Here is a 26,746-nt window from a genome sequence, read left to right on the forward strand (position 1 = left end):
TGTTATATAGGGCTTTAAGATTTCTCATGCCAAGTTGGAGAGACTTTGGCCTCTAAGAGTTTATATTCTCATAAATAAATCTTTAATCTGTGTGTGTGTGTTGTAGATCTGCACCCTGGCCTCTAACTGCTTGTGCTCATGTAACACGGGCTCTTCCTCTTCCTCCGGCTCGGAGAGCGACGCCGTCATGGTGTACGTGTGGGGTAGCAACAGCAGCCATCAGCTCGCAGAGGGAACGCTGGAGAAGATTTTACAGCCCAAACTGGCTCAGGGCTTCAGCGATGCACAAATGGTGTGTGTGGGTTTATGTTTCTCGAGTGTGATGAAAACCCAAATAACTGGAAGCTGTCATGAAGCTAACATTAGTTCCAACAGAGACAGCATGAGAAGGAAGAGAAAGACCACTCGAAGAAAAATGTTATGAGAGAGATCCAAACTCTCAATTTGACAGCTGTACAAAAGAGCTTGTTGGTAAAGGCACTGTCTGGGCTGTTAGCTCATTTATTGTAGATTGACAGGTTTGCAGTCTAATATGAGCTGTTTTGTCAGATTTTATGGAAACAGATATGCTATTGAAATGTTAGCTTGGTAAACTGTTTATAAGAAAATATTAACCTGTTCATGTAGATAGGAACTGAGCACATTGGTTCCTCTTTTCAGTATGACAGAAAAAAGTTAGATGATGTAAATTTAAATTATTAGTTGCACGAAAAGAAATGCATTATATGGGGCCAAAGACTTTTTTTTTTCTTTTTTTTCAGTATATGTTTATAATGCAGTCCGGCTTATATGTGACCCTGGACCACAAACCAGTCACATGGGTATTTTTTTTTTTTTAAATTGAGATCTATACATCATCTGAAAGCAGAATACATAAGCTTTCCATTGATATGTTTTTTTTTTTTTTTAGGATAGGACAACGTTTGGCTGAGATAACTATTTGCAAACTTGGAATCGGAGGGTGCGAAAAAAATTGAAACCTTGTGAAAATCGCCTTTAAAGTTGTCCATTAATGTTTGTGATTGTTCTGCATTCACTCACAAAAATAAATGTTTTATATATTGACGGTAGGAAATTTACATGATCTTTACTTAAACCACAATATCCCACTGCCACAAATTTACCCGTGCAACAATGGAGAAAAAAATTTATGAGAGAGATCTGGTAATGTGACTGGTTTTGTGATCCAGGGTCACATATTATAAATAATAGCAAACCATCTGTACCGATCTAATTTTTGTAGTTTCTTCTCTTACAGAATATGTGTTGTGGAAAGTTTTGTTATCTAATCTGGAGTAGCATTCAGGCCCAACAGTCTCTGGTTTTTAATTCAGACATGTCTTTTCATTATTACTGAGAAATACAATTTCGAAAACAGCAGCCGCATCTTAATCAACTGTGCCTTTCACTAATACAGTTTAGACATCCTCGATCACAGTTGATTCAATTCACTCGGCTCTTCTTTTTCCACCTGCAGATTGAGGCTGGCCAGTACTGCACATTCTCTGTATCCGCTGATGGTGCAGTGAAGGCTTGTGGGAAGGGTAGTTATGGGCGTCTGGGGTTGGGAGACTCTAATAACCAGTCTATGCCTAAGAAGCTGGTTCTGGAACCACCTCGCACCATGAGGAAGGTGTCATCGTCCAAGGGATCAGACGGACACACGCTGGCCGTCACGGCAGAGGGAGAGGTGTTCAGCTGGGGAGACGGAGATTACGGCAAACTGGGCCACGGGAACAGCGCCACGCAGAAATACCCTAAGATTATACAGGGCCCTCTTTTAGGGAAGGTGAGTGGAAATCATGTTTTCTACATGCTTTCTTTCCAATCGTGTCTTATCCAGAGTATTACCCTGAGCTTTTTTGGCTTGGGCGAGTGAGCAACTTCCTGAATACTCTGGTAGCTGTTTACAATTAGCTACCACATGACCTGAAACTGCATTCAAACATTCCAGAACACCCTGGCCAACACTAGTATTTCTTCAGAAAATGTAAGAAACTAGTTTGTGTGTTGTTATTGCACTTGTAAAAGTGTGTTTCCTGTATGTGTGTTGCAGGTGGTGGTGTGTGTGTCTGCTGGATACAGACACAGTGCTGCGGTGACTAATGACGGAGAGCTGTACACCTGGGGGGAAGGCGACTTTGGTCGACTCGGTACATCACTCTCCTCTTACAGACCCCCTTAACATCACTGAACACACACACACTTGAGACCCGAGTATATGTTCTCAGATGTAGTGTTGTCAGTGAAATACAATGCACTATTGATTTCTGTGAGGTGGTTTAATGGTTTGAAAGACTGCTGTGCACAGAGGTTGTTGTTTTTTCAATCCACAGAGAAATAATTAGTCAGGCAGTCGACAAGACTGAGTCAGGCTGCTGTGTCAGAAGTCTGTCTCTGTTTTATTTTAACTCTGTTTGTCTGTCATGTAGGTCACAGCGATAGTCACAGTCGTAACGTGCCCACTCTGGTCAAGGACATCAGTGGGGTCGGGCAAGTGGCCTGTGGAAGCTCTCACACCATCGCTGTGGCTCAAGATGGCCGAATCGTCTGGTCCTTTGGAGGAGGGGACAATGGTGATATTTCATATCCACCTTATTTTGCAATGTGTTTTTCTTTTCTGTGAATGTGCAAGACTCCTGGTTGGGTTTATAATTATGTAAGTACATTAAAATAATATAATGAATGCCAGTTTGCAATATCAAGCAGCACGATGAGATGTTTAAAATAACTGTAAGCAAATGACAGTGAAAGCCATACACATTTAAGTTATAAATAAGGTGGATGAAGTGCCCGTATTATATGCTTCTGTAGCATTTAAATTTTTCCACATTTTGCACCAAAATCAGTCATGTTTTTATTTCTCTTGAACATTTTCCGTCATCTCGCTGAAGTGAATTCATAGAGACGTTACCAGACAAATGTAAGATATTAAGTCATCCTTTAGCTCAGCATGTTTTTCAAGGCTGTTACGTGTACAGTAACGTGTACAGACTAATAGTGAGTCTATTTTGGTGATTGAAAGCCCTCAAATCATTTTAATAAAGTTTTGCCTGGGATTTCAAATCAAGAGAGACATTTTTTTTTTAAATCTTTCTTTTTATTTATTTATTTATTTTTAAACAGATATTCACACTGATATTCTACAAATACTTGGTCTTCACAGGCACCGTAACATGTTTATCTTAACACAGACACGCAAACACACACACAAACACACACACACATTTATTGCAAATATTAATTATTTAGTTAATTTAGTAGTCTGTCCATCCATCCGTCCATGCATAAATAAGCATTATCAGTTGGTCTCTTATTTCAAAATCCAATTGCTCCTGTTCACCCAAGGAATATCTGTGAAAAATAGATTTTTGTGTTTTTTTCCCCCATATGAATTGAAGAATTTTAATTGAATGGCATGCAAAGAGGGAATATTTCACTCAAGTTGTATTTGCCACAACAATTTTAACAGCTATACACAGTTTACAGCAGTTGTTCATGCAACTTTCTGAATCAAAATCAATGTGCCCATTCACATTCTTCTGTGTTCTGCCCTGCAGAGTGAGTAGGTTATAGTGACGCTTGCTTTTCAAAAGTAGAGCAAGAAAAATTCTGCAGTGCAGCACTATCAGACATAATATCCACAGACAAGCTTAAACATGTTTGAAATAAGAGTGATATATAGAAACAGTTGTTGATGCAAGTACTGGCACGGCCTCTGAATATGACGCACCTTTACGAAACCTGACGCAAATTACTGTGGTCCATGTCAGAGGGAATTCTTAGTGTGTGTTTGTGTTACAGGTAAACTGGGACATGGGGAGACAAACCGTGTATACAGGCCTAAAGTGATAGAATCCCTGCATGGCTTTATTATCAGAAAAGTGTGTGCTGGGAGCCAGTCATCACTGGCTTTGACATCTGCTGGCCAGGTATATACAACCTCTCATTTATCCCAGACTTGAACAGAGTAAACATGTACCGTCCGTTATATCCACCCTTATAAATTCTTGTGTCTCTACGCTCTCCTGTGTGTGCGATGCAGGTGTTTGCGTGGGGCTGCGGCTCGTGTCTCGGCTGCGGCTCGTCTGAGACCACCTCACTCAGACCTCGCTTGATAGAGGAACTCAGCATCACTAAAGTCATCGACATTTCCTGCGGAGACAGCCACTGTCTCGCTCTGTCTCACGGTGAGAGATATGGAGAAACAAATGGAAAAAATAAAATAAAAATAGGATTAAATAAGATTTAAAAAACTGAAATATGTCATTTTTGCTCCACTAGGCAAATTTTGCTGTCTGCAATATTATTAGACAAAATCTTTTCTTTTTTTTTCTTCTTCTAAAGTAAGTCTACAGATTTTATGTGTTGTTAACAGTATTTAATGAGTAATTTATTTTATGGAAATTATTTGTCGATCAATGATAATTTATTATAATTATTTTTATTTTATACTATTATATTTAAAAATACTTTTAATCAACTTTACTATATATATTTTTTTTATTTTAATTTTAGTTTGTGTTAATCATTTATGTTATAGCTAATATTTGTATTTTAATTTATTTTAGCTTTATTTTAAAACTATTTTTAATAGCTGACAATTGTAATACTTATGTTTTTCCAAACCTTTGATTTCTTTCTTTTGTGGGACACAAAAAGAGGGTTTTAAAGAGCCATACTAGTTACTTTTTTCAATGGCAAATAATGTTTTCAAGCCTTATAATGGACTCTGTAAAAGTCCATACAACTTATGCACTACATTCCATATCTTTTGAAACCCCATGATGAGCCTATGTGAGGAAAAGACGTTATTCAATTAAATGAAATTCTCAGATTCATGCCGCTTTCATTTTATTTCTTCATGAAAATGCTTATGCGATTTTATTGTTTTTTGTTATAGAAAACGAAGTGTTTGCTTGGGGCAACAATGCCATGGGCCAGTGTGGGCAGGGCCACACCTCAACGCCAGTCACCAAACCCAAGAAGGTGATTGGTCTAGAAGGGGTTTCAATACAGCAGATCACTGCAGGCACGTCCCACAGCCTGGCCTGGACAGCAGTTCCTACAGACAGGTGAGCAGAGAGACAAAGACCTATTTCAGTTGTTGTGAGGACTGAAGTTATATGAAGGAGCTTCCACAATGCATGCACAGTATGTCATTGTTTATGTCCCTCATTGTCTGTGGATAATAGAAATAAAAAGCCCTCATTTCCTCATTTAAACCCAAACCAAAAGCATTTTGTCCTGAAATGAGTTTAAACCCACAGGAAACCACACCATTCTCATATTCGTCATGCAAATCAAAACTCGTATCGCTCCATCTGGAGTGAGTTTCACCACTAATGCATTAATGCAGTTGCATTTCCATTTTCCATTATTCAAATATGTTCACGTAACATTGTTTTCCTGGCTTGACTGAATGTGAATTATCTATGCGTCTTATGTGTGTGTGGCAGGCAGCTGGTGGCTTGGCACAGGCCATTTTGTGTGGATCTTGAGGAGAGCACATTTACATACCTGCGCAGTTTCCTGGAGCGTTACTGCGATAGTATCAGTGGAGACACACCTCCTGCACCTTTCCCCTCTAAGAGGTAAATAAACACACTTGCACCCGCACCAAACCACCTAGATTTACAAATGAATTGAAATTTGAACCACTAACGATCAAACAATAATATGGACTGTATAGTGTATATAGAGGCACAAAATGTCAGATATTGCTGTTTTAGAAACATAAAATATGCAACAAATCTTGTAGATAGATAGGTTGGAGGATAGATGGATGGTGTGAAATTATATCCAGCTAGCATCCAGGAGTCTTTTTCCACAGTGGCTTGTGACCTGTGAGACACCCGTCATTTGACAAGGAACACTTGAAAGCAACACGCATGCTTAAATTCACATTTGATTTATTTGTGGAAAATAGTATTATTAAAAAAATAAAAATAAAATATAGATATATATATATTTAAATTACAAATCCATAATTTTTAAATGTATTTATTTATTAATCCATTTTTTATACAAATTGTAACATTTTTAATTAATTTATTTTAATTGATTTCAATTATTTTTTAAATATTTTTTTTAGTTTGTTCAAAAGTGCATTTTATTCTATATATTATTAATTAAGATAATGGATATATGGATCAGTGTTATTTTAGTATCATTGAGATACTGAGATACAGTTTTGATTCATAGTTTAAGTTAGATTTAATGTTTATATTTTCTATTTTCATTTTAATAGGTTTTTTTGTATTTTAGTTTTTTTGGTATACAAAATAACTTTTTTTAATATATATATTTTATTTCAGTTTACGTTTATTTTTGTCAAGTACATTTTTTTTAATGGTTTCAGTTAATAATAATAATAATAATATTAACCCAGATATGGAGTAATGGATGGATGTTTAAATCATGCCAATCTGATGCATGGACATTTGCAAGACTGCAAGCTTTAAGATTACATAAGAGCTGTCACACAGATTACATAATACCGCTGATATTTCCCTGTTGAGGGCACAACAAGATGGTAAGTGATTTATGTTGACCTTGAGGTCAGAACATTTATTTCTGCAGCATTATCTCTAAAGAAAGAAGGGAGAGAGAGTGTGTCAAATGTCTTAATGATCTCATTATGTGGAAGCTCCCAGAATACCCCAACACTTTATATGCTGCTTTAGGCATCTTTATTTTTTAGTGGTGCTTTCAAAGGCCAGCATCATGGTTACCATTGCTAATTCTGATACATATGAAAGCTAGTTAGTTTCTGCATGTATTTTAGATTTTTTTTTGTCTTGGTCACTATTTAGCAACTCCTTAGCATCCACCTAACACATTTTAGGATTGTGACTTAGAGATTTGCATGAGCAAGCAAGAAATCTGGTTTATCTGTGTCGACGTCAGCTGCTGAAAGACATTCATGTAACAGCACACACACTCACACACACAGCCACAGGGGTAACTGGCATAAGCCCATAACCATCTTCATACCCACAGGGATGGGGTCAGAGCAGCATATGGCCTGGCACTCGGTAAAGGTCACTTTAGACTTCTCATCTTTAAACTTGTCACTCTCTCCCTCTTGGTTTCTTTCCCAGGGAACATCACCAGTTTGTGTTGTTGTGTATGAAACTGTTGTCCATACACCTGTCGCTGGCCCACGCAGGGGGAACAGGGGCCACAGTGCTTGGTGCTCAGGGTCGGCCCCTCAGGAACCTGCTCTTCAGACTCATTGACTCTAATGTACCCGACTCCATACAACAGGTCTGCCATCAAACACCATACATTTATATTTATAATTTACATATATTCATGTAATCCATTTGATGAAAACTACTGTTTTTTAAAGAAATTAACCCTTTTTTTCAACATGAAAACATTAAACTGATCAAAAGTGGCTGTATAGACAGACATTTATAAAGTTTCTTTGACCTTTCTATTCATCAAAGAATCCCACATTCAGATGTGACATGCCATCACAGAAATGTGATTATATTAATATGTATTTTAAAATGGGAGAGTTATTTGAAATTGTAATCATATTTTACAATATTACTTTTGTTGTATTTTTAATCAAATAATTGCAGCCTTAGTGGGCAAAAGAGACTTTAAATTGATCATTTAAACATTAAAAAATATACCGGCCCCAAACTTTTGAACAGTATTGTACGGTTTTAATTTGTACCTTAAAGTCATATTACAAGAAATTAGTTAAGCTCACAGAAAGTGCTGAATATCTGTTTCTTTATGTGATTTATTGTGCTCTTTGGAAAATTATACTTGGCATGGCATATGTTTGATGTCAGTAGCAAAGTTTTTATCCATATTTATGCATGATAGAAAGATTGTGAATAAAGTGCATTTCCATACCTTGCGATCAAGAGAACAAAAATGAATCATCTGGAAATGAATGCTAAAATACTAATAGAAATGGAAGTTGTGGTCATTGTAAAATCTACTCTGACCCCTTTAGTACACATTAAATTATATATTTTCAAATAATTATACTTTTAAACAAACTTATCTGCTTCAAGTAAACGTGGATTATATTAAAATCTGGTCATTCTTTTCATCTTGAATTTTTTTTTAATGCAAAATCTCAAAACACATTTTATGTTCATTTTATTTTTATGTTTTTTAAACACACACTCCCAACAGCACAAGCTATATTTTCTGGCTTACACAACAGTAAACAACTTCAGCCAATCAGAATGCTCACATTATGCTGCTGGACTTCTGCCCACATGTTCAAAACACTAAGATGATGGAATCGGTCGCTCTGTATTCTCTTCGAGGGAGTTTGCAGGGGACACGACATTTCACAACCTTCAAGAGTTCAGTGTAACCGCTTCGACTGAGTCATCTGTCAGAATGCCAGTATATGAGTCATTCCCTTCACCGTGAAAATTAATTGTTGTTTGTGTGTGTGTGTTTAGGCTGTAATGAGCACGCTGTCCATCGGAGCGTCTCTGTTGCTGCCTCCTCTCAGGGAGAGAACGGAGCTGCTGCACTCTCTGTTACCTCAGGGCCCGGAGAGCTGGGAAAGCCTGTCTAAAGGACAGGTACTCATACAGGAACACTATCAAAGTTCTGGCTGTTACGTGTCGTGCATATATCCACATTTACTGAGAAAAGCCCTCAAATCAATATAACTCAAGTTAAAACTGTCTCTCAAACCCTGCCGTTCAATTACGCATCGTTTTTACCATATCATGTAAGTATTGTATTAAATGTTTGCTAATTATTCTGTGATATTACTGTTTCCTGTTCTACAGCGCCTACAGCTGGATATGGTGCTGAACAGCCTGCAGGAACAGAGTCACGTGGCGTCTCTGCTGGGTTACAGCTCGCCCGGGGAGCTGAGTGCAGGTCTGGCACTGCCGCCCACCCCTGACCGCCCCACTGGAAGTGTTAGCTCAAGTTCAGAAGCTCCAGACCAACTTCACCTGGCCGAGGTCCTCCTGAAGACCTTGCTGCTCAGCATTGGGTTCTATACGGTCAGTCCAGATTGACCGACTCAAAAGATTCGATTTATTTCCAAGCCTTGGTTTCATTTTAATTCAAATTTAAAGAATAATAATAATAAAAAAGCATTAAGTAAGCATATATTCATTTACGACACCCCCTCCTTCCAAAGACACTTTGGAAATTGACTTTTTTTGGGAATTTTTTCCTGTGTATGGTTTACGAGAGGAAATATGCTTTAAAAACTGACATTAGAACAATTTGACTACTGGTTATCATTATTTAATATATATATAACTAATAATTAATATAGCGAAAAATATAACTGATAATATATATTTGATATAATGATTTATTATATATACTTCTGTTCAAAAGTTTGTAGTCAGTAGGATTTTAAAACAAATGTCTTTGAAAGAAGTCGCTCACCAAGACTTTATTTTAGATTAAAAAAAAATAGTAATATTGTAAAAAATATTTTTACCATTTAAGATTACTGTTGTCTATTTTGATATATTTTAATATGTATTGTATTCCTATGTATTCCAGTCTTCAGTGTCACATGATCCTTCAGAAATCATTCTATTATTCTTATTTAATGCTCAAGGAACTTGAAATTGTTGAAAATGCTGCTTAATATTATTGTGAAAACGGTGAAATTATTTTTAGGATTCTTTGATTAAATAAAAGTTCAAAAGAACATTTTATTGGAAATAGAAAACTTTTGTGACATTTATAAATTTTACAAAACTTTTGATCAATTTAATGCATCCTAGCTGAATACAACTTTTGAGCAGTAGTGTATAATAATAATAATTTAATTGTATTCATTTTCACTCATCTCTGGCTCCCTTAAACACCTGTGTAGTAAATGAACAATCAACTCAACTCAACAGGTGTTTTGGGATATATATGAAATTAATCATTTTGGTTTAATATATTATGAGGAAACTTTTAGTAATCAAAACACAATTCATAACATGTTCTCCTTTCCATGAACTCTGCTGTACACACAGGAGCGTGCGTTTGGTGAACTGGAGAAGAACAGTGATAAACAGCGTTCCAGTCAGTCCCAGAAACAGACGGAGGCTCCATCACACTTCCACCACCTGCTGTCAGCCCTTCACAGACACCTGCTGGCCCACTGCTACATCCACACAGGCACTGAGGTACTGTACAACAACGCATTTACTGTAAAAAACCTGATCCATATGATACCTCCCTCCCTCGGGTTGCCAGTTGCAGTAGTTACGGATTGTAGTTTTAAGAAATAAAATTCCGTTGTGTGAGCCTGTTTAGTCAAAGATGCTTAAAGGTGACATATTATGCCCCTTTTCACAAAATGTAATATGAATCTATGGTGTCCCCAGAATGTGTTTGTGAAATTTCAACTCAAAATGCCTCTCAGATCATTTATTACAGCTTGTCAAAGTTGTCCCTTTTTTGGTGTGAGCAAAAACTCGCCGTTTTTTTGTGTGTGTCCCTTTAAATGCAAATGAGCTGCTGCTCCCCGCCCACTTTCAGAAGATAGCCAATCCTTTATACAAGGTTCAGATACAAAAACAAAACGTGCGAATAATCTCACTCATCCAAAATTGCATTAATAACCAGTTGCGGAGTGCAGACTTACAGAGAGACTCAGGAAGAGGTTGCAACTTTTAGACTTCACCTGGACATTTCTAAATGGTTAGTGGATACATTTATGTAGTTGTTGGGGAGTTACATTGATTCATCTGTTTCTGGTGGATTTCTGTTGAAAATAAAATGAATCCACTGCTCTCTGTCTCATCTGAATCTGGGACTCTAATAGTGTTCTGTGCTCGTCTGTGGAGTGACGACAGAATAGTTTGCATGCTTTGCTCAAACTTTTGCCTTTGTGTTAGAACTGGTTACACTGTTGTCGCTTGCAAAACCAAATTTTGGGCTCTGTGGGTGGAAACGTGCAGTTTAATTGGTAGTAATTTTATAATGCTTGTAATTTTTACCTGCTTGGAGTGGCTTACCAAAACAAAGTTACTGTGTTGTAATTTGTTTTCTGGGTTGGTAGATGACAGCAATTATAGCACTTAAACCCAATTATAGCACTTAAACACAGAAAAAGTCTGATTTTCATGATATGTCACCTTTATTTCTTGTTCAAGAACCCAGAGGCAGCCTGTATAAGTGTTTAAATAGTTTTTTGTTTTGTTTTGCTCGTGTGTTGTGTAGGATGACAGCAGCGTAGTGCTGCTACATAAGCACCTGTGCCTGCTGCTGCCATACGCAGCCGAGACCTTCAGGAGATCCACCATTCTGCTGGAGGAGAGCATACTGGACAAACACGTCATCAAGAAACTGCACAGTAAGAACACACATTACATGCCATCCATTCGTCCATCTAGCCATCCATTCGTCCATCTAACCATTCATCCATTAGGGGTGTAACGGTACAAACAAATTCCGGTTCGGGGGGAAAAACAAAGCATGTTTTTATTTAACAGGGGTTTACTGAGGAAAGCATCCCTCCCTCCCATCCATCTATCCATTCATCCATTGTCTGTTTCTCTGTAGCTGTGTTGTTTGGTTTGGATCCATTCATCCACCAATCAATCAATCAATCAATCAATCAATCATTGAGTTGGTTGTCTTGTTTTTCTGTAGCTGTGCTGTTTGGTTCGGTAGCTGGCAGTCTACTGTGTCAGGTGATGTACTCCCTGCTCCTGCTGCCATTGGCTGTTGTCAAACCCCTCCTCCCTCACCTGCTCACTCTGCTTGAACATCTCAACGAGCTCAACTGTTACTTGCCCAATACTTCACACCTGGAGAACTTGGAGCTGGAAGGAAACTCACAGGGTAAAGCACCAGAATTCAGAATTTCTCTGAAAACATTTCAGATACCTTAATGAATTGTTTGGCATTCAAACGATTCAGAAAGAATTCAATTACAATTCAATTACATTCAATTACAAATGACAGATCATCACAGTGATGCACTGTGAAGAAATTTACTGAGATGCACTCATTACTGCTAATTACACACCCTTCCTTCCTGTTACAGAAGCATCAGAAACCTCTGAACCAATTCTGCCACCAGAATCAGATGACTGGGCGTGGCTTCTTGACCTGGAGAGGTCTGTAGCTCTTGCCATTGGCCGTTGCCTGGGAGGTATGTTGCAGGGGCAGCCCCCTTCCATCCAGGAGAAGACGGCAGAGTTCTGGCTTTGTAACCCACTCTTGAGAAACGGGCTGGAGATTGACTTTGATCAGCTGGGTAATGACCTACCACCAGGGGGCATCAGCCCTTGTTTGTATTGTAAGGCATAGACACATACATAAATATAGATAAATAAATAAAATACTCATCTATGTTCCTGTAGACTGGGCAATGGGTTGGCTGACTGAGGCTGTGTTCGTGGGTTGTGGGGATGTGAGAATAGCTGAGTTGTGCCTGTCGGAAGAGAACACAACGTTAGTGGAACTCGCCCTCGGCTCCCCGCGAGAACCAGCCAGCGCCCTCTGGAGGAAAATGAAGGAGTTTGCAGCGAATCGAGGTAAGAGAGGCAGGATTTTTTAAAGGAGAACTCCGGCGCAAAATGAACCTTTGGTCTAATTACACATTGGTTCCTAGTTGACCGTTCTCTGAGATTTGTTTTCATGATAATTTAATATAAAGAGTTTTATCTCTAAAAACTGTTTAGCGTATAACGCTAGTATATAGGGCATCGAGTAATGAAAAATAAAAATTGCTAGGTAATACCACTAACAAGGCTCAAAATAGCCTGACACTGGCACAGTAACATAATGAGGGTCCCTACATGCAAAACGAAGCATTGAGAACTTTGTAAGTGTACAGACCGTTTAATAAGAAGATACTTTATAAAGACAGTGCACTTAGTGTGTATACAGACAGAAGCCATCTTTGGAAAACAGCCTCGATAAGTCGAACTACGAACGACGTGCCAAGTGAGCTTAACTGTATGAAGTTCAGCAAACTTCTGAACTGTATGAACGGCGTTCGTGGTTTGACTTGTCGAGACTGTTTTCCAAAGATGGCTCCTGCCTGTATACTTGCGAAGTGAACTGTCTTCATAAAGTATCTTCTTATTAAACGGTCTGTACACTTACAAAGTTCTCAATGCTTCGTTTTGCATGTAGGGACCCTCATTATGTTACTGTGTTAGTGTCAGGCTATTTTGAGCCTTGTTAGTGGTATAAACTAGCGATTTCTTTTTACTTAGTCAATGCCCCCATATACTAGTGTAGACCAAAGGTTCATTTTGCGCCAGAGTTCTCCTTTAAGGTTTGTAGAATATGAAAAGAAGGTAAAAAACATTGCAAGATATTAATTTACTGATTTACATTACCTGTATTATTATTTGAAATAATTATATTTATAAAAATAAATGTAAATGTTTTATATATACTAAATGTGTCGTGTGTGTATATATATATATATATATATATATATATATATATATATATATATAATTAATTCAATATTTAAATGTAGGAAATCAGTCAATGTATATAGATATAGTACATTGTTCAGTGGTCTTATCAAACTGTTGACTGCAGAATCCTGCAATTGGCCAATTAGAGTCAGGTATTTCAGATTACAATAAGCTCTGTCATCATGTGCTTGTCTAAATATTGACCTTGGTGTGTGTTTTTCTATAGACTGGGACAGTAGTGGATCAGTGGGAGACTCCCTATTAGAGATGGCGTGTCGCTGTAGTCTGGCTGCTCTGCTCAAACATGCTGGCCTTCATGAAGCCTACTGGCAGGATAAGTGAGTGAGATTCACACCTCGCCCTTTATCTCTCTCTTTACCTACATCTTTTTTTACACCTTTACCTCCCCAGTCTCACTTATGCTATGGTGTAATGAACTCTGTAATTAGTTGACCTAGATTTAATGAATATATGCTCTATTTAAAGAATGATCTATATGTGAATATTAAAGTGTCAGTCCATGTCTCTTTCCGTGCTGTGTGAAATCTCACATGATAAATGCCTTAGCCATAATGACTCATTTGTGAGAGTGAGAGTTTGGTAAATATGAATTGATAGTCATGAATCCAGATAAACCTTCCTCAGTACTTAGACAACAGCAGGGATGAACCAATCATTTAAACTGTCCATTAATGTGTGTGTGTGTTTGATTGCAGATATGAGCCCTGTGAGGTGCTGACTGAAATATATCAAGTGGTGTATAAAATCCGCAGCACTCTACTGTCCTATAAAGAGAGCATAGGAAACACAAGCAGCGTCCAAACAACAACAGCCACCAAACAGGTAAAACACATTAAAAAACATTTCATGTAAATGTAGTATAATAGGTTTTATAAGTCTCAGATTTAAATGTCTCAGTTAAAATTAACATAAATAATGAAATATCACATGATTAATGTCACAAATTATATTTCATTGTTGACTTAGAAATAGTGCAAAATTATAAATATTTATTCTTTATTTTTTGTTAAAACATGTCTTTGTTTTATATACTGTACATATCCAATTTATATTTTAAATCCCTTTTTTTTAAAGAAATTATTGAATTGATTAAAAATTGATTACAATTATCAGTAAATACATTTATAATATTATATTATTTTAATTAAGTGCTGTTCTTTTGAACTTTCAATGCATCAAATAATTCTTAAAACATGTATTGCAGTTTCCACAAAAATACTAAGCAGCTCAACTATTTTCAAGACTTATAATAAAGTTTCTTGAGCAGCAAATCAGGAAATTAGAATGATTTCTGAAGGATCATGTGACACTGGAGTAATGATGCTGAATATTCACCTTTTCATGGCAGGAAAAAACATTGCATTTCAAAATACATTACAATAGAAAACAGTCATTTAAATGGTAATAATATTTCAGAATATTACTGTTTTAACATATTTTAATCAAATACATGCAGTCCTGGTTCTGCATAAGTGATTTCTTTCAAAAATATTTAAAAAAAAATCATATTAGTATTTAATGCACTTATTCTTTAGAAAAAACAAATTGTCACAAACTTGTAATGTAATAAAACAAATTCATGCAACCAGGAACAAAATAACATTAAAAGACAAGTTCTGTATTTTACTCTTAAAGCCCTGTTTTAAGATTGTTTCTGATGAAATAGAACGGTTAAGATTGCAATTTGGACACATGCTGCTGGCCCAAGAATTTTCGGTTTCTGTGGTTGAGGAGACGTGAAACTCACAGAGTGGTCTGGGGTGTTCACTGATATGCTCACACAAAAATCGCTGCAAAAGATGCTTACTACTATAAAACCTTTTGGAAGGCATCTTTTGCAGCGATTTTTGTGCGAGTGAACAATGATAACACTGATATGGTCTGATACCCCAGGCCACTCGGTTAATATTACCAATATTATCACTGTTCCTCCTTGTGTTTCGTCCTTTCCAGAGTTCATTAGGCTCTCAGAGCCCCAGTGAGGAGAGACAGGAGGCAGGGAGCTCAGGAGAGCAGACGGGAAGAGACACAGATCCCAGCAGCCAGACATCCCACGCAGCTGAACACAACCAGGAAGAACCCCTAGAGGAGGAGACACCCAGCATCAGCAGTATGTACCTGCCGGGTAAACTCGCTGCTTTCTGTGCTCTTCCCTCTGCTTCTGTTCCACCGTGCAGTATACCAAAGGCTTCTTTGTCTCAGAAAAAGGCCTGTTCTACAATCTCAGTGTTGTGGTGCACTCCTCCTTTTTTTGGCCATTGTTCTGGGATTAAATGCCTAAAATCAATTTAGTAATAATAATAATAATAATATATAGGGGTTTTTTATATACAAGTGGAGAGTAAGTATTGACTACAATGACTAGGAGGATATTTGCATGGTTTTTAGTTCTTTTAGTTTTTCACATCTTGAGACCTATTTTCTTTTGTTTCTTTCATTTTATATTTAACATTTAAGGTTGTGTTGTCATTACACTGAAACACATTATCACAGGATTTACTTTGAAACAATTTTTTATTCAATAATTGCTAGTAAACTTGCAAACAGACACATTGAATTCAAGGGATAGTTCGCCCAAAAATGAAAATTTGACGTTTATTTACTCAACCCCAGGCAATCCAAGATTTTTCTCTTCAGTAGAAATGTAAATAAAGATTTCTAGCTAAAACTGTGGTCGTTGGTGATTCATGTCATGCAAGTCAATGGCTACCGTCACTTTGAGAGTAAAAAAAAATACAGGCATTAACTCTTTACCCACCATTGATGGAAATTTCAATGCGTTAGGGGCGCGATAACACATCTTTTCAAAGAGTACTGAATCTCCTGATCAAAACACATGTGATATCACAAGCAATGTCTTATGTAATTGTATGCATATGTAAAATAACGCGATCATCAACATTAAACAGCATATCAATCAAAACTGCCTAATGTTACTGAATGAAATGTCGATCCAGGACGAGCTATAGCACTCTGAAGCTTTGGGGATATTGATGGACTCTATCTACTCCATCTATGTTTTGATCATCGTTCTGAATCCGATCTGGATGTAGCCTTTGACAAAAACAACTTTTTCTCAGCTTTTTGCTTAAAATGTTTGTTTTTATGTAATTTACCCACATTCAAGTGTTGATAAAAATAGAATCAAGCTGGAAAATCAGAGGGTCAGGGAAAGAGTTAATAGCCAGTGTATCCTGACGATACACTGAGGTCTTATGAAGCCAAATGATCGGGATGTGCAAGGAACTTGACCTAATTTACAGCATTATTACCTGTAATCCAAAGCCTATCATTTTTTTTTTTACAGTATATGGTCATGGTTGTGATTGATATGTGGCATTATTTGCTCTAAAGTACTTGTGGTGTTGTATTGTGTAATTGCAAACTGTTTGCATGTTCCCTGCAGAGGTGCTGCAGTGCTTCCTGGCCACCCGTGAGGCAATGCAGCTCCAACAGAACGAGACTGTGTATGAGTCGTCTGGCACTAGCACGTTACCCAGCAGCACAGAGAGCCCGGGAACGCCAGACAGGGATCCTCCTCAGCGGCCCTTGGACCACCACAGCACCAGTGACCAGGGCCTGTCCTTCCCGGCCGCGTGCCACTTGCTGGTCTCCCGATGCCTCTTCCTTCTGCTGGGGGTTCGAGCTGCTTGGCAGGAGGAGATTGCGACGCCCACTGAGAGCAGTTTGGCAAGGTCTGCTTTTGTGTACAATTACAGAACATTTGCTTGCACATGCTGGTGGGATACAGTACATTTACTGTCTGTAAGTGATAAATATCTCTCACTTCACAGATCTCCACCCTACTATGAGGCGTTTGGAACAAAGATGGAGTTACAGTCCTCCTCTGAGAGAAGATTCAGTGAGAGAGAGGTATTTCTACATCCCATGTTTCCCCTTAGTTTAATATTGATGAATTGATATCTCATATGGGTCTTTTTGTTTGTTTGTTTTTCATCTGTGGTCTGTTTCGTCTCTTTTAAAGATGATAGATCAGTCTAAAAGCTCCACAGGGTCATTCAAGAATAAAATGGGTGAGTGTTTATAGTAGCATATTAAGTCTGAGCTCACAAATATTGGATCTGTTGCAGATTTGATTTTTAACATGTCTGTTCTCGCATGTATGATTTTGAATGTCTAATATTTTACATCTTGCATATCTGATCTCACACAAAGTGCATTTGTTTCTTCTGTCCGATATCACATCAGATTTTTGACATCTATTTTTTACATTTGATCTCAGGGGTCTGATCTCGCGTTTTTAATTTCTCATGTTTCATCTTATATAACTGATCCCTAACATATCTAATCTCGCATGTATGATTTCTCACATCTACCTTGCATATCTGATCTCACACATAGTGGATTTGTTGCATGCGTGATCTTTTACATATCTGATATCACATGTCAGACCATTGACACATGTCTGATATCTGATCTAATGTTTCTAATTTCTCATGTCTCATCTAATATAACTGATCTCATTTTTTATTTATCATGTGTCTCATCTCATATATTTTCTTATGTCTAATTTCTCACATCTGGTCTTGCTTATCTTGCATGTCTGATCTCACATATTTCACATAATTGATCTCTTAAATGCCTGATCTTTTAAGATCTAATTTTGTCAAATTTCATATGCACCTGTCTAATCTTACATTTTATCTCTCATTTTTAATATATTATGTGTTTCATCTCATATAAATAATCTTTCGTGTCTGAAGTCACATATTCTTACATGTCTGATCTGTGTCATCTTACTCCTATCCCACATAATTGATCTTGTAAAAAGAATATTCTCTCATATCTGATTTCTCCCATTTTAATTTTCACCTTTCTGATCTCTCCCTTTCGCTTGCCTGATCTCACGTTTGATCTGATTTCTGAAGAATTCAGAAGAATGTCACAAATCTGATCTCGCATGTCTAATCTGTTTAATTTCACACATGTCTGATATCTCACATTACATCTCTCTAGCTCAGAGGTGTGATGTTTAAGACAACTCAAATGTATGACTGCAGTATATATGAAAGGAGAGCCAATCAGTCATGTTCCTTGCTAGGCCTTCCTCTCTGTTCTTTGGGCATCATGAAAGACGCCTGGGAACGACTGCGGCAGTGCATCAGTCCCACTACCATGCTGTGCCCGGGCGGAGGTGGCACAACCATTCTGAGCCAGGTCTTCCATTTCCTGTGTGGGAGCCTCCTCCGGACCTCTTCTCTGATGGACAAAGATGGAGGTACACAGGCGGACCCCAAAGCCATCACTGTAGCCATGGCACAGCAACACCAAAGAGCTCAGGTGGGAAAGCCATGTCAGAGCGTTTTTATGTTCAATTACTGGCTAAAGTTCAGAAGAAATTAGTGCATTAACAGTTATGTAATATTCTCACACAGTAATAATGATGTAGACACTACAGTTGTTTTCATACTCTCTGTCCAGGTGCGTTTGGAGGCCTTGTGTCAGATTTCCTCCTTCCTGTCAGAGATGGAAGAAAAGAGTGTCAGCTCACTAGCGCCCCCACGTTTCCCAGGTCTCCTGCAGTCAGTGCAGCTGCAGTTCCTCTCTGGCTGCTTTGGCCTGGGAGCCCCAATCACCGGCAGTCTAGTGGCTCAGAACAACAAGATTCACCATTATACAGTAAGACATGCTGTTAATGACATCAGCCTAAATACACATTCATTTTTAGATGGTGATGGCGCAGTGGATAAGACCCCTTAACCCCTAGTTGCTCCAGAGGCGTGCGACCTCTGGCATGTATAGCAATTGTAAGTCGCTTTGGATAAAAGCGCCAGCTAAATGAATAAACGTAAATGTAGATCGTGCTTATGTTGAATTTTATTGAATGAATGCAAGAAATATTAATTAACATTTATAAAGGTGATCCTTTGTTTAAGTAAAAACAAAAATAATTTTGTGACGTGACTGTTTTTTATAATGGTTTAAAAATTAACTCCCACCCATTTTTTGGGGTAAATGTTTTTTTTTTTTTTTGCAAGCAAAGACAAAAGCACTTGTATCACAAACATCTTACATTAGATGCACATGCACAATGACCGTGATCTTAAACATATATTAAAATACAATTGCAGGTGTTTAGATGACTTTGTTTGTGTTTTTGTGTGTAGGCTGGGACTCAGTCGGCCCCTATCTGTGTTCAGAGGGAGTTACAGTCTGCAGCTCACACACTCTATCAGCAGCTGGTGCGTGTGCTCAGACAGAAGGTGGCGCTAGAGAGAGAGCAAGCAGGTGGGTAATGCTTCTTAAGGCCCTGATATACTCACTCAAAGTTCGTTTCCGTTCTCCGGTCAGGGATAAAACGAAGTTCGGAATGTTTGAGCAGATTTATACTGTTATCGAAATTCCTACATGGCCCACACTGCTGAAAGCTGCGTTTAAATGAATATGAAAAAAATGTGCAGCATGTTTTTCTTTAAATAACAAAATAAACACAACACAATTGAGAAAACTGCAAGCATTTATTTAATGAAACATAAGAAAAGCATCTGATCATAGCAGTGTGGATATGTTTGGTTAAGCTCTGCAATTTGGCACTTTTGTAAAGTCCTGCCACATTTATTTATAAAGCAGTTTACACAATAGATTGCTTAAAAACAAGCAGCTTTACTATATTAAACATGAAAAACAGTGTTAGGGTCTCGTTTCATCAGAACAGAAGTACATCTTCATTTTCTGCTGAAAAGCGGCTCTCCAGTGTGTTCATGTTTTCACTTGTAGTCGTCTGAACTTGACGGACAGAGCAGGAGAAATGAAAAGATTTCTGCGTGAAAAGGTGTTTACCAGTCGTAGCAAGCATTTCCGTAAAGTTCGCTTTGGCAACCTGTTTCGAACTTCCAAATAAACTCCAAATGAAGTTTGTTTTGGCCTGATTTTGTTCTAAATGACGTCACATCAATTCGTTATTGGATTTCGCTTGAAGAATATCGGGGCCTTTATTCACGCATGTAGAATTTATCTGAACTTAAAAAAAAGACATTAAATTTGTATTTTTTAAGCCAGCTAAACTTAAATATTTTTTTTATCGTTTCATAGATTTTTTTAATTTTTATATAAGTACTTCATTTTTAAAATTACTTAATTTATAATTAACAATATAAATAAATAGTATAAAAATAATGTAAACAATATCGGTTACATTTAAACTAAATGTTTTGTACTTGCAAATTTTTTTTTACTCAATTATATTTGTTTTATATTTTATTCTTGCTATTAGTGAGTAGATCATATACAAACAGGTAAAATAATATTAACTCCGTTTAAATGAACTATCTTGTACTTTACAATGTATCTTGATGTTATTAATACAAATTATATATAAAAAAAAAATTAAAATAGTAACAATAGTATTAGTGATTAAAATTACATATTTTCTAATTTCACTAAACATTATTTAGTTTCCAAAACATTTTTTTTATAAAACATAGACCATAATTAAAAGGGCTTATTTTGCAAATTTAAGCAACTTATAGACACACAAACTGGTTGCCGGTGTGATGAGACGTATATGCTCAGACAGATTAAGTTGTTCGTCGTCCACGATCAAAAATTTGTATAAAACGACTGTTATCATGTCTGAAAACAAAAACAAGTAACAGAGTACTTTAGGTACATTTACTGTAGGTCATAGAAAAATGTATTTCTGGCGAGGGGAGGGTCAAATTTATTTGGACTATTATCTCAAAACTCCTCCAGTAACCCCTTAAATAAATAAAAAAAACTAAAAGTAGTTCAGTTTATTTTCTTATTTAAAATGTTTAAAATTTAAACTGTTTAGCTTTTATTGTTATCATTGCCCATTGTTTCAACTGTGGTCAATGCCATTCATTTTTGAGCCTAAAATTGAGCTTGACTGCATTTTGTAGTTTGGCACAGTATTACTGTAGTAATACACCAGTTTAAGTAAGTAGTGAATGATTTAACATAGATTTGTCTCATTTCAGGCTCTTATCAGCACCTGCTGTTAGCTACAGTCTTTGCTCTGAACTTTCACTATCAGCCGGTGGATCTGGTAGTGATTATTAAATGTGGCGTGCTGGAGATCTTGTCCACACTGACTGATAACACCTGTGTGCTGTTAAACCAACGCTGGCTGGCCGCCTCCATGTCCGGACACATGCAGCTCGGTGGGGCGGTGAAGCTGGCCGCTGCCAGACTCCTACAGATATTTGCCATAGCGGCCAGGTGAGATTATAAACTAGAAAATTAAATACAAAACGCCTCCCATAATATGCTCTCACACTGAAAACTGCTGCCTTAGATAATCACGTTCAAAGCATTCCTCATGTTAACATCATAATAGTTTTTGCATAGTAGAAAGAAGTATAAATGAAAGAAATTTCAAAACATAATTTCATCTAAAGGTTTTAGTATCAGCAAGCATTACTTTTACCACAATGAGTGGCCACCTGCTACAGCACATGGCTACAGATAAGCCAAGTTGTACAGTTGCAGTTAACGTGTATGTGTGTGTTTCTCCAGTTCCTGTGAAGAGACCTTGCCGTTGGACGTGTCCCAGGCTCTCATGGATGTAATGAGCCAGCAGCTTCAGGGATTGTTACATGCTGTCCACCAGCAGGAGGTGCTAGAGAGTGACTCTACAGAACACATCCAAGAAGAAACACCCAAACGAGATAGTGAGTCATTACAACACATGTTCTTTAGTGTAGTATTACTGTAGTCGTTACTGTTTTAACAGACTTGTTTGTTCATATAAAATGTATTTTATATATTTATATGGGGGATGAGTATGAATTTTTAATATTTTTTAATAGAAGTCTCTTTTGCTTAACAACTGGGCTCCATTTATTTGATCCTAAAACCTGTAATATTGTTAAATATTGTTACAATTGAAATTAATTGTTTTTGTTCCTGTGATGCAAGGCTGAACTTTTAGCATCATTACTCCAGTCTTCAGTGTCACGATCTTTCAGAAATCATTTTAGTTGAAAACAGTTGTGTACAGTTTTTTTCAGGATTCTTTGACGAATAGAAAGTTCAAAGAACAGCATTTATCTGAAACATAAAGTGTTTGCTACTTTATAAATGTCTTTACTATCATATTTGATCAATTTAATGCATCTTTGCTGAATAAAAGTATACATTTCTTCAAAAAAAAAAAAACCTTTTGATAGTGTATATTGTTACAAAAGCTTTCCATTTCAGATAAATGCTGTTTTTTTGAAAATCCTGAAAAAAATTACACAACTGTTTTCAAGATTGATAATAAGAAATGTTCAAGCACCAAATCAGCATATTTGAATGATTTCTGAAGGATCATGTGACACTGAAGACTGGAGAAATAATGCTGAAAATTCAACTTTGCATCACATGAAATAGCATTTTAAAATATATTAAAGTAGAAAAATTAAGTATTTCAATTATAATAATATTTCACTAAGCAAATAAAGCTTTGAGCATAAGAGACTTGCTTCAAAAACATTTTTGAAAATCTTTCAAAATCCAAACATTTAACGGTATGGTAAATTTTGTATTGTATTGTATTATATATGAACTTTTTGTTTAATTTTAGGTGCAAATATAGTTCGCAGCAGCAGGGTCGTGGAGTCCCAGCTCTCTGACTTTCTAGTCTTCCTAAGGCGCATTTTGTCACTAAGGGTGGCCAAAAGAGTCTCTGCGTTTGTCAAGTGGATCGATCCACTGATGTCAATTATCTCATATAAATGCAACTCTGGAAATCCTCATCTCCACAACCTGCGTACGAAGCTGCTTGCCTTCCACATTCTAGAAGCTCTTCTCCCAGCCTGTTCAGACCCGGTCGTCATGAAACAGGTGAGAAAGAAAGTGCTTTTTTTATTATTAGTGCTGTTCACTTGACACTGGATGATTGGTTCTTGATTGATTCCGACTAATAAGCATTTCATTTTTGTTTTGTTTTAGATTGTGGAGCAATTATTTAGCCTTTTGTCCAAGTACATGTGGGAGGAACCTGTGGCCCAGAGAAAAAAATTAGAAAAAGAGAGAACTTCTGAAAATATAAATAGGGTATTTGATATCTCTATTGCACACATTTTACACACTTGTATTTGTGTTCATTGATTTTTGATTATTTTATATGTGCTTATGTGTCTTCCAGGACAGTGGAAGTGAAGATGAATGTATTCCTATTGGTGATTTCTCTTTTGACCCACATAAACTGATCTGTTGTTCTCTGGAGAGTGGGAGTGTACTATCTCATGGATCGGGGGGGAAAGGGTACGGTTTGGCCACCACTGCCATCACATCTGGATGCTTCATCTGGAAGGTACCAATGCAAAATACAGTCACTGGTGTTCTTAACAGGGTCCATGTTCTAATGTGTTTTTTTTTGGCTCCATATCTCAGTTTTTTATCACGAAGGAGAACAGGGGAAATGAAGGGACGTGTATCGGAGTGTCCCGATGGCCCATCCGGGACTACAACCATCGCACCACCACAGACATGTGGCTGTACCGGGCCTACAGTGGTAGCCTGTATCATGGAGGAGAACTGGGCCGAGCCCTGCCCTCCTTCACCCAGGGCGACACAATAACCTGCATCCTAGACATGGAGGCTAGAACTATCTCCTTTGCCAAAAACAACAGGGTCAGTGCACGTTTATGAGATAAGAATACTTTCCCACTTACTGTAGCTCAACAATGTAAGGTATAATTTGCAATAGCATATGTAGCAAATTAATTATAATTGCCATCAAACAAATTGTTGCTTGATTTAGAAGCTACAGTAGTTACACTTAAAGATGACATGAAATAAAAATGAATATTGTTTCAAAAGTCAAAAATAATTTAGTTTTTCTATTGCAAATTGTACTTTTTTGACACATTTTAAGGAATATTATACAAGGATTATATAGGAACACCACTTAAATACTGTGTTTGACCCCCTTTCGGCTTCAGAACTGCTTAATTCTACGTGGCATTGATTCATTAAGGTGCTGAAAGAATTCTTTAGAAATGTTGGCCCATATTGATAGGATAGCATCTTGCAGTTGATGGAGATTTGTGGGATGCACATCAGCTCCTGTTCTACCACATCCCAAAGATGCTCTATTGGGTTGAGATCTGGTGACTGTGGAGGCCATTTTAGTACAGTGAACTCATTGTCATGTTCAAAAAACCAATTTGAAATGATTCGAGCTTTGTGACATGGTGCATTATCCTGCACATCAGAGGATGGGTACATGGTGGCCATAAAGGGATGGACATGGTCAGAAACAATGCTCAGGTAGGCCGTGGCATTTAAACGATGCCCAATTGGCACTAAGGGACCTAAAGTGTGCCAAGAAAACATCCCCCACACCATTACACCATCACCAGCCTGCACAGTGGTAACAAGGCATGATGGATCCATTTTCTCATTCTGTTTACGCCAAATTCTGACTCTACCATCTGAATGTCTTAACAAAAATCGAGACTCATCAGACCAGGCAACATTTTTCCATTCTTCAACTGTCCAATTTTGGTGAGCTCTTGCAAATTGTAGCATCTTTTTCCTATTTGTAGTGGAGATGAGTGGTACCCGGTGGGGTCTTTTGCTGTTGTAGCCCATCCGCCTCAAGGTTGTGCGTGTTGTGGCTTCACAAATGCTTTGCTGCATACCTCGGTTGTAGTGGTTATTTCAGTCAAAGTTGGTCTTCTATCAGCTTGAATCAGTCGGCCCATTCTCCTCTGACCTCTAGCATCAACAAGGCATTTTCGCCCACAGGACTGCCGCATAGTACTAGATGTTTTTCCCTTTTCACACCATTCTTTGTAAACCCTAGAAATGGTTGTGTGTGAAAATCCCAGTAACTGAGCAGATTGTGAAATACCGTCTGGCACCAACAACCATGCCTCGCTCAAAACTGCTTAAATCACCTTTCTTTCCCATTCTGACATTCAGTTTGGAGTTCATGAGATTGTTTTGACCAGGACCACACCCCTAAGTGTGTTGAAGCAACTGCCATGTGATTGGTTGATTAGATAATTGCATTAATGAGAAACTGAACAGGTGTATGCCTCTATTATCCTTTAGGTGAGGGCATGTGTTAAACTGTATTACTACAGACAATAATTTTGCACTCATAAATAGAATAATAATATATAAAGACTAATGACCTTGAAATGTAAATCTATGGGCCAACTATTTCTATGTGTGTGTAGGAGCCCAAGCTGGCGTTTGAAGGAGTGGATGCCACAGAACTCTACCCCTGTGTTCTGTTCTACAGCAGTAACCCAGGAGAAAAGGTCAGTCTCTTGAACATATACACTAAAGGGCCCATTATAAGAAATTTATACCGGAAAAGAAATACAATCCATAATAAGCTTGCTAAAAAAGACTCTTGTTCCTCCGCTGGCCTTTAGGTGGCGCTGTGTGACCTTCAGATGCGTGGCATGCCTAGCGATCTTTTACCAGGAGAGCCACTCTGCAGCCCGCGGGCAACGGTTCTGCTGGAGTCCACGATTCAGCTGCTAAGACGACTGTATGTGAACGATGACTGGGTTCAACATATCAACCAGCACATGCTGAACAAACTACAGCTCATCAACCCTCTCATGAGGGAGGGACATGGCAAGATAGGTCTGTTAACTGCTTAATATAAACGCTTACTTTGTTTACAAGAATAGACACGTTATATATATATATATATATATATATATATATATATATATTAGGGGTGGCACGGTTCACGAAACCGACGGTTCGGTTTGTATCACGGTTTTAGTGTCACGGTTTTCGGTTCTGTATGGTTCTTGTTATTTTTTTCTTTTAATCTTTAACACTTCAGAAATGTACTTCAGCATGTGATATATAGCTTAATTATCCACACTTTAGGATACAGTATAAAAAAAAATTATATTCATGCAATCATGCACAAACTGAATTTGACTCTTTGACTTTAAGCACATTTTGGGACTATCTCAGAGGAAAGCTAGGTGAGATTTTGACACAGCAAGAGAGAAGAAATTGACATGCTTTTCGTTTATTTGGCAAAAAAAAGGAGAATGTGTATCACTATCTCTACAAGAACTTGTGCATTTTTATCACACAAATCTTATTTACACAAAGAAATTAACTTGCATTTATGAACTGACAACTTTTGTAGCTCTTACAAAAATTCTATCTTTTAAAAGAAAAAAAGAGGAACTACACTGTCTTTTATGAATAAGTCAATATACATGAAACCTCATTGCCTATAATTAGGCTATAGAAATAGCAAAGGCCGAAGCTCTTATCTAAACATAAAGTGCCACTGTAACGTTATATTAAAATACCATAACATGAAATCAAAAATGTCCCCACACACCGGACTTATAGACTTATAGGAC

At 37.5% G+C, this 26,746-nt stretch overlaps 1 protein-coding gene across 6 annotated transcripts in view; it reads left to right on the forward strand.

Annotated features, from left to right (window-relative positions):
- The window catches only part of LOC120490733 (putative E3 ubiquitin-protein ligase HERC1), a 90,492-nt gene that overhangs the window by 8,481 nt on the left and 55,265 nt on the right, over positions 1-26,746 (forward strand). For 5 of the 6 annotated variants that reach the window (XM_039688121.2, XM_089123892.1, XM_089123893.1 and 2 more), the window contains exons 4-36: positions 107-292; positions 1,478-1,789; positions 2,057-2,153; positions 2,433-2,576; positions 3,805-3,932; positions 4,046-4,190; positions 4,904-5,075; positions 5,460-5,594; positions 7,104-7,269; positions 8,442-8,567; positions 8,781-9,002; positions 9,987-10,139; positions 11,179-11,311; positions 11,611-11,802; positions 12,008-12,220; positions 12,327-12,500; positions 13,627-13,738; positions 14,117-14,243; positions 15,375-15,546; positions 16,828-17,116; positions 17,216-17,294; positions 17,407-17,455; positions 18,484-18,722; positions 18,864-19,061; positions 19,550-19,670; positions 21,383-21,623; positions 21,921-22,075; positions 22,972-23,231; positions 23,340-23,444; positions 23,536-23,703; positions 23,784-24,023; positions 25,580-25,663; positions 25,781-25,997. In XM_039688121.2, coding sequence (XP_039544055.2) covers positions 107-292; positions 1,478-1,789; positions 2,057-2,153; positions 2,433-2,576; positions 3,805-3,932; positions 4,046-4,190; positions 4,904-5,075; positions 5,460-5,594; positions 7,104-7,269; positions 8,442-8,567; positions 8,781-9,002; positions 9,987-10,139; positions 11,179-11,311; positions 11,611-11,802; positions 12,008-12,220; positions 12,327-12,500; positions 13,627-13,738; positions 14,117-14,243; positions 15,375-15,546; positions 16,828-17,116; positions 17,216-17,294; positions 17,407-17,455; positions 18,484-18,722; positions 18,864-19,061; positions 19,550-19,670; positions 21,383-21,623; positions 21,921-22,075; positions 22,972-23,231; positions 23,340-23,444; positions 23,536-23,703; positions 23,784-24,023; positions 25,580-25,663; positions 25,781-25,997 — 5,554 coding nt within the window. The remainder of the gene's footprint in view (positions 1-106; positions 293-1,477; positions 1,790-2,056; positions 2,154-2,432; positions 2,577-3,804; positions 3,933-4,045; positions 4,191-4,903; positions 5,076-5,459; positions 5,595-7,103; positions 7,270-8,441; positions 8,568-8,780; positions 9,003-9,986; positions 10,140-11,178; positions 11,312-11,610; positions 11,803-12,007; positions 12,221-12,326; positions 12,501-13,626; positions 13,739-14,116; positions 14,244-15,374; positions 15,547-16,827; positions 17,117-17,215; positions 17,295-17,406; positions 17,456-18,483; positions 18,723-18,863; positions 19,062-19,549; positions 19,671-21,382; positions 21,624-21,920; positions 22,076-22,971; positions 23,232-23,339; positions 23,445-23,535; positions 23,704-23,783; positions 24,024-25,579; positions 25,664-25,780; positions 25,998-26,746) is intronic. The other variant, XM_039688124.2, reaches the window with a different exon arrangement.

This window comes from Pimephales promelas, chromosome 19 (genome assembly GCF_988280905.1).
Source record: "Pimephales promelas chromosome 19, fPimPro1.hap1.1, whole genome shotgun sequence".
Taxonomy (NCBI): domain Eukaryota; kingdom Metazoa; phylum Chordata; class Actinopteri; order Cypriniformes; family Leuciscidae; genus Pimephales; species Pimephales promelas.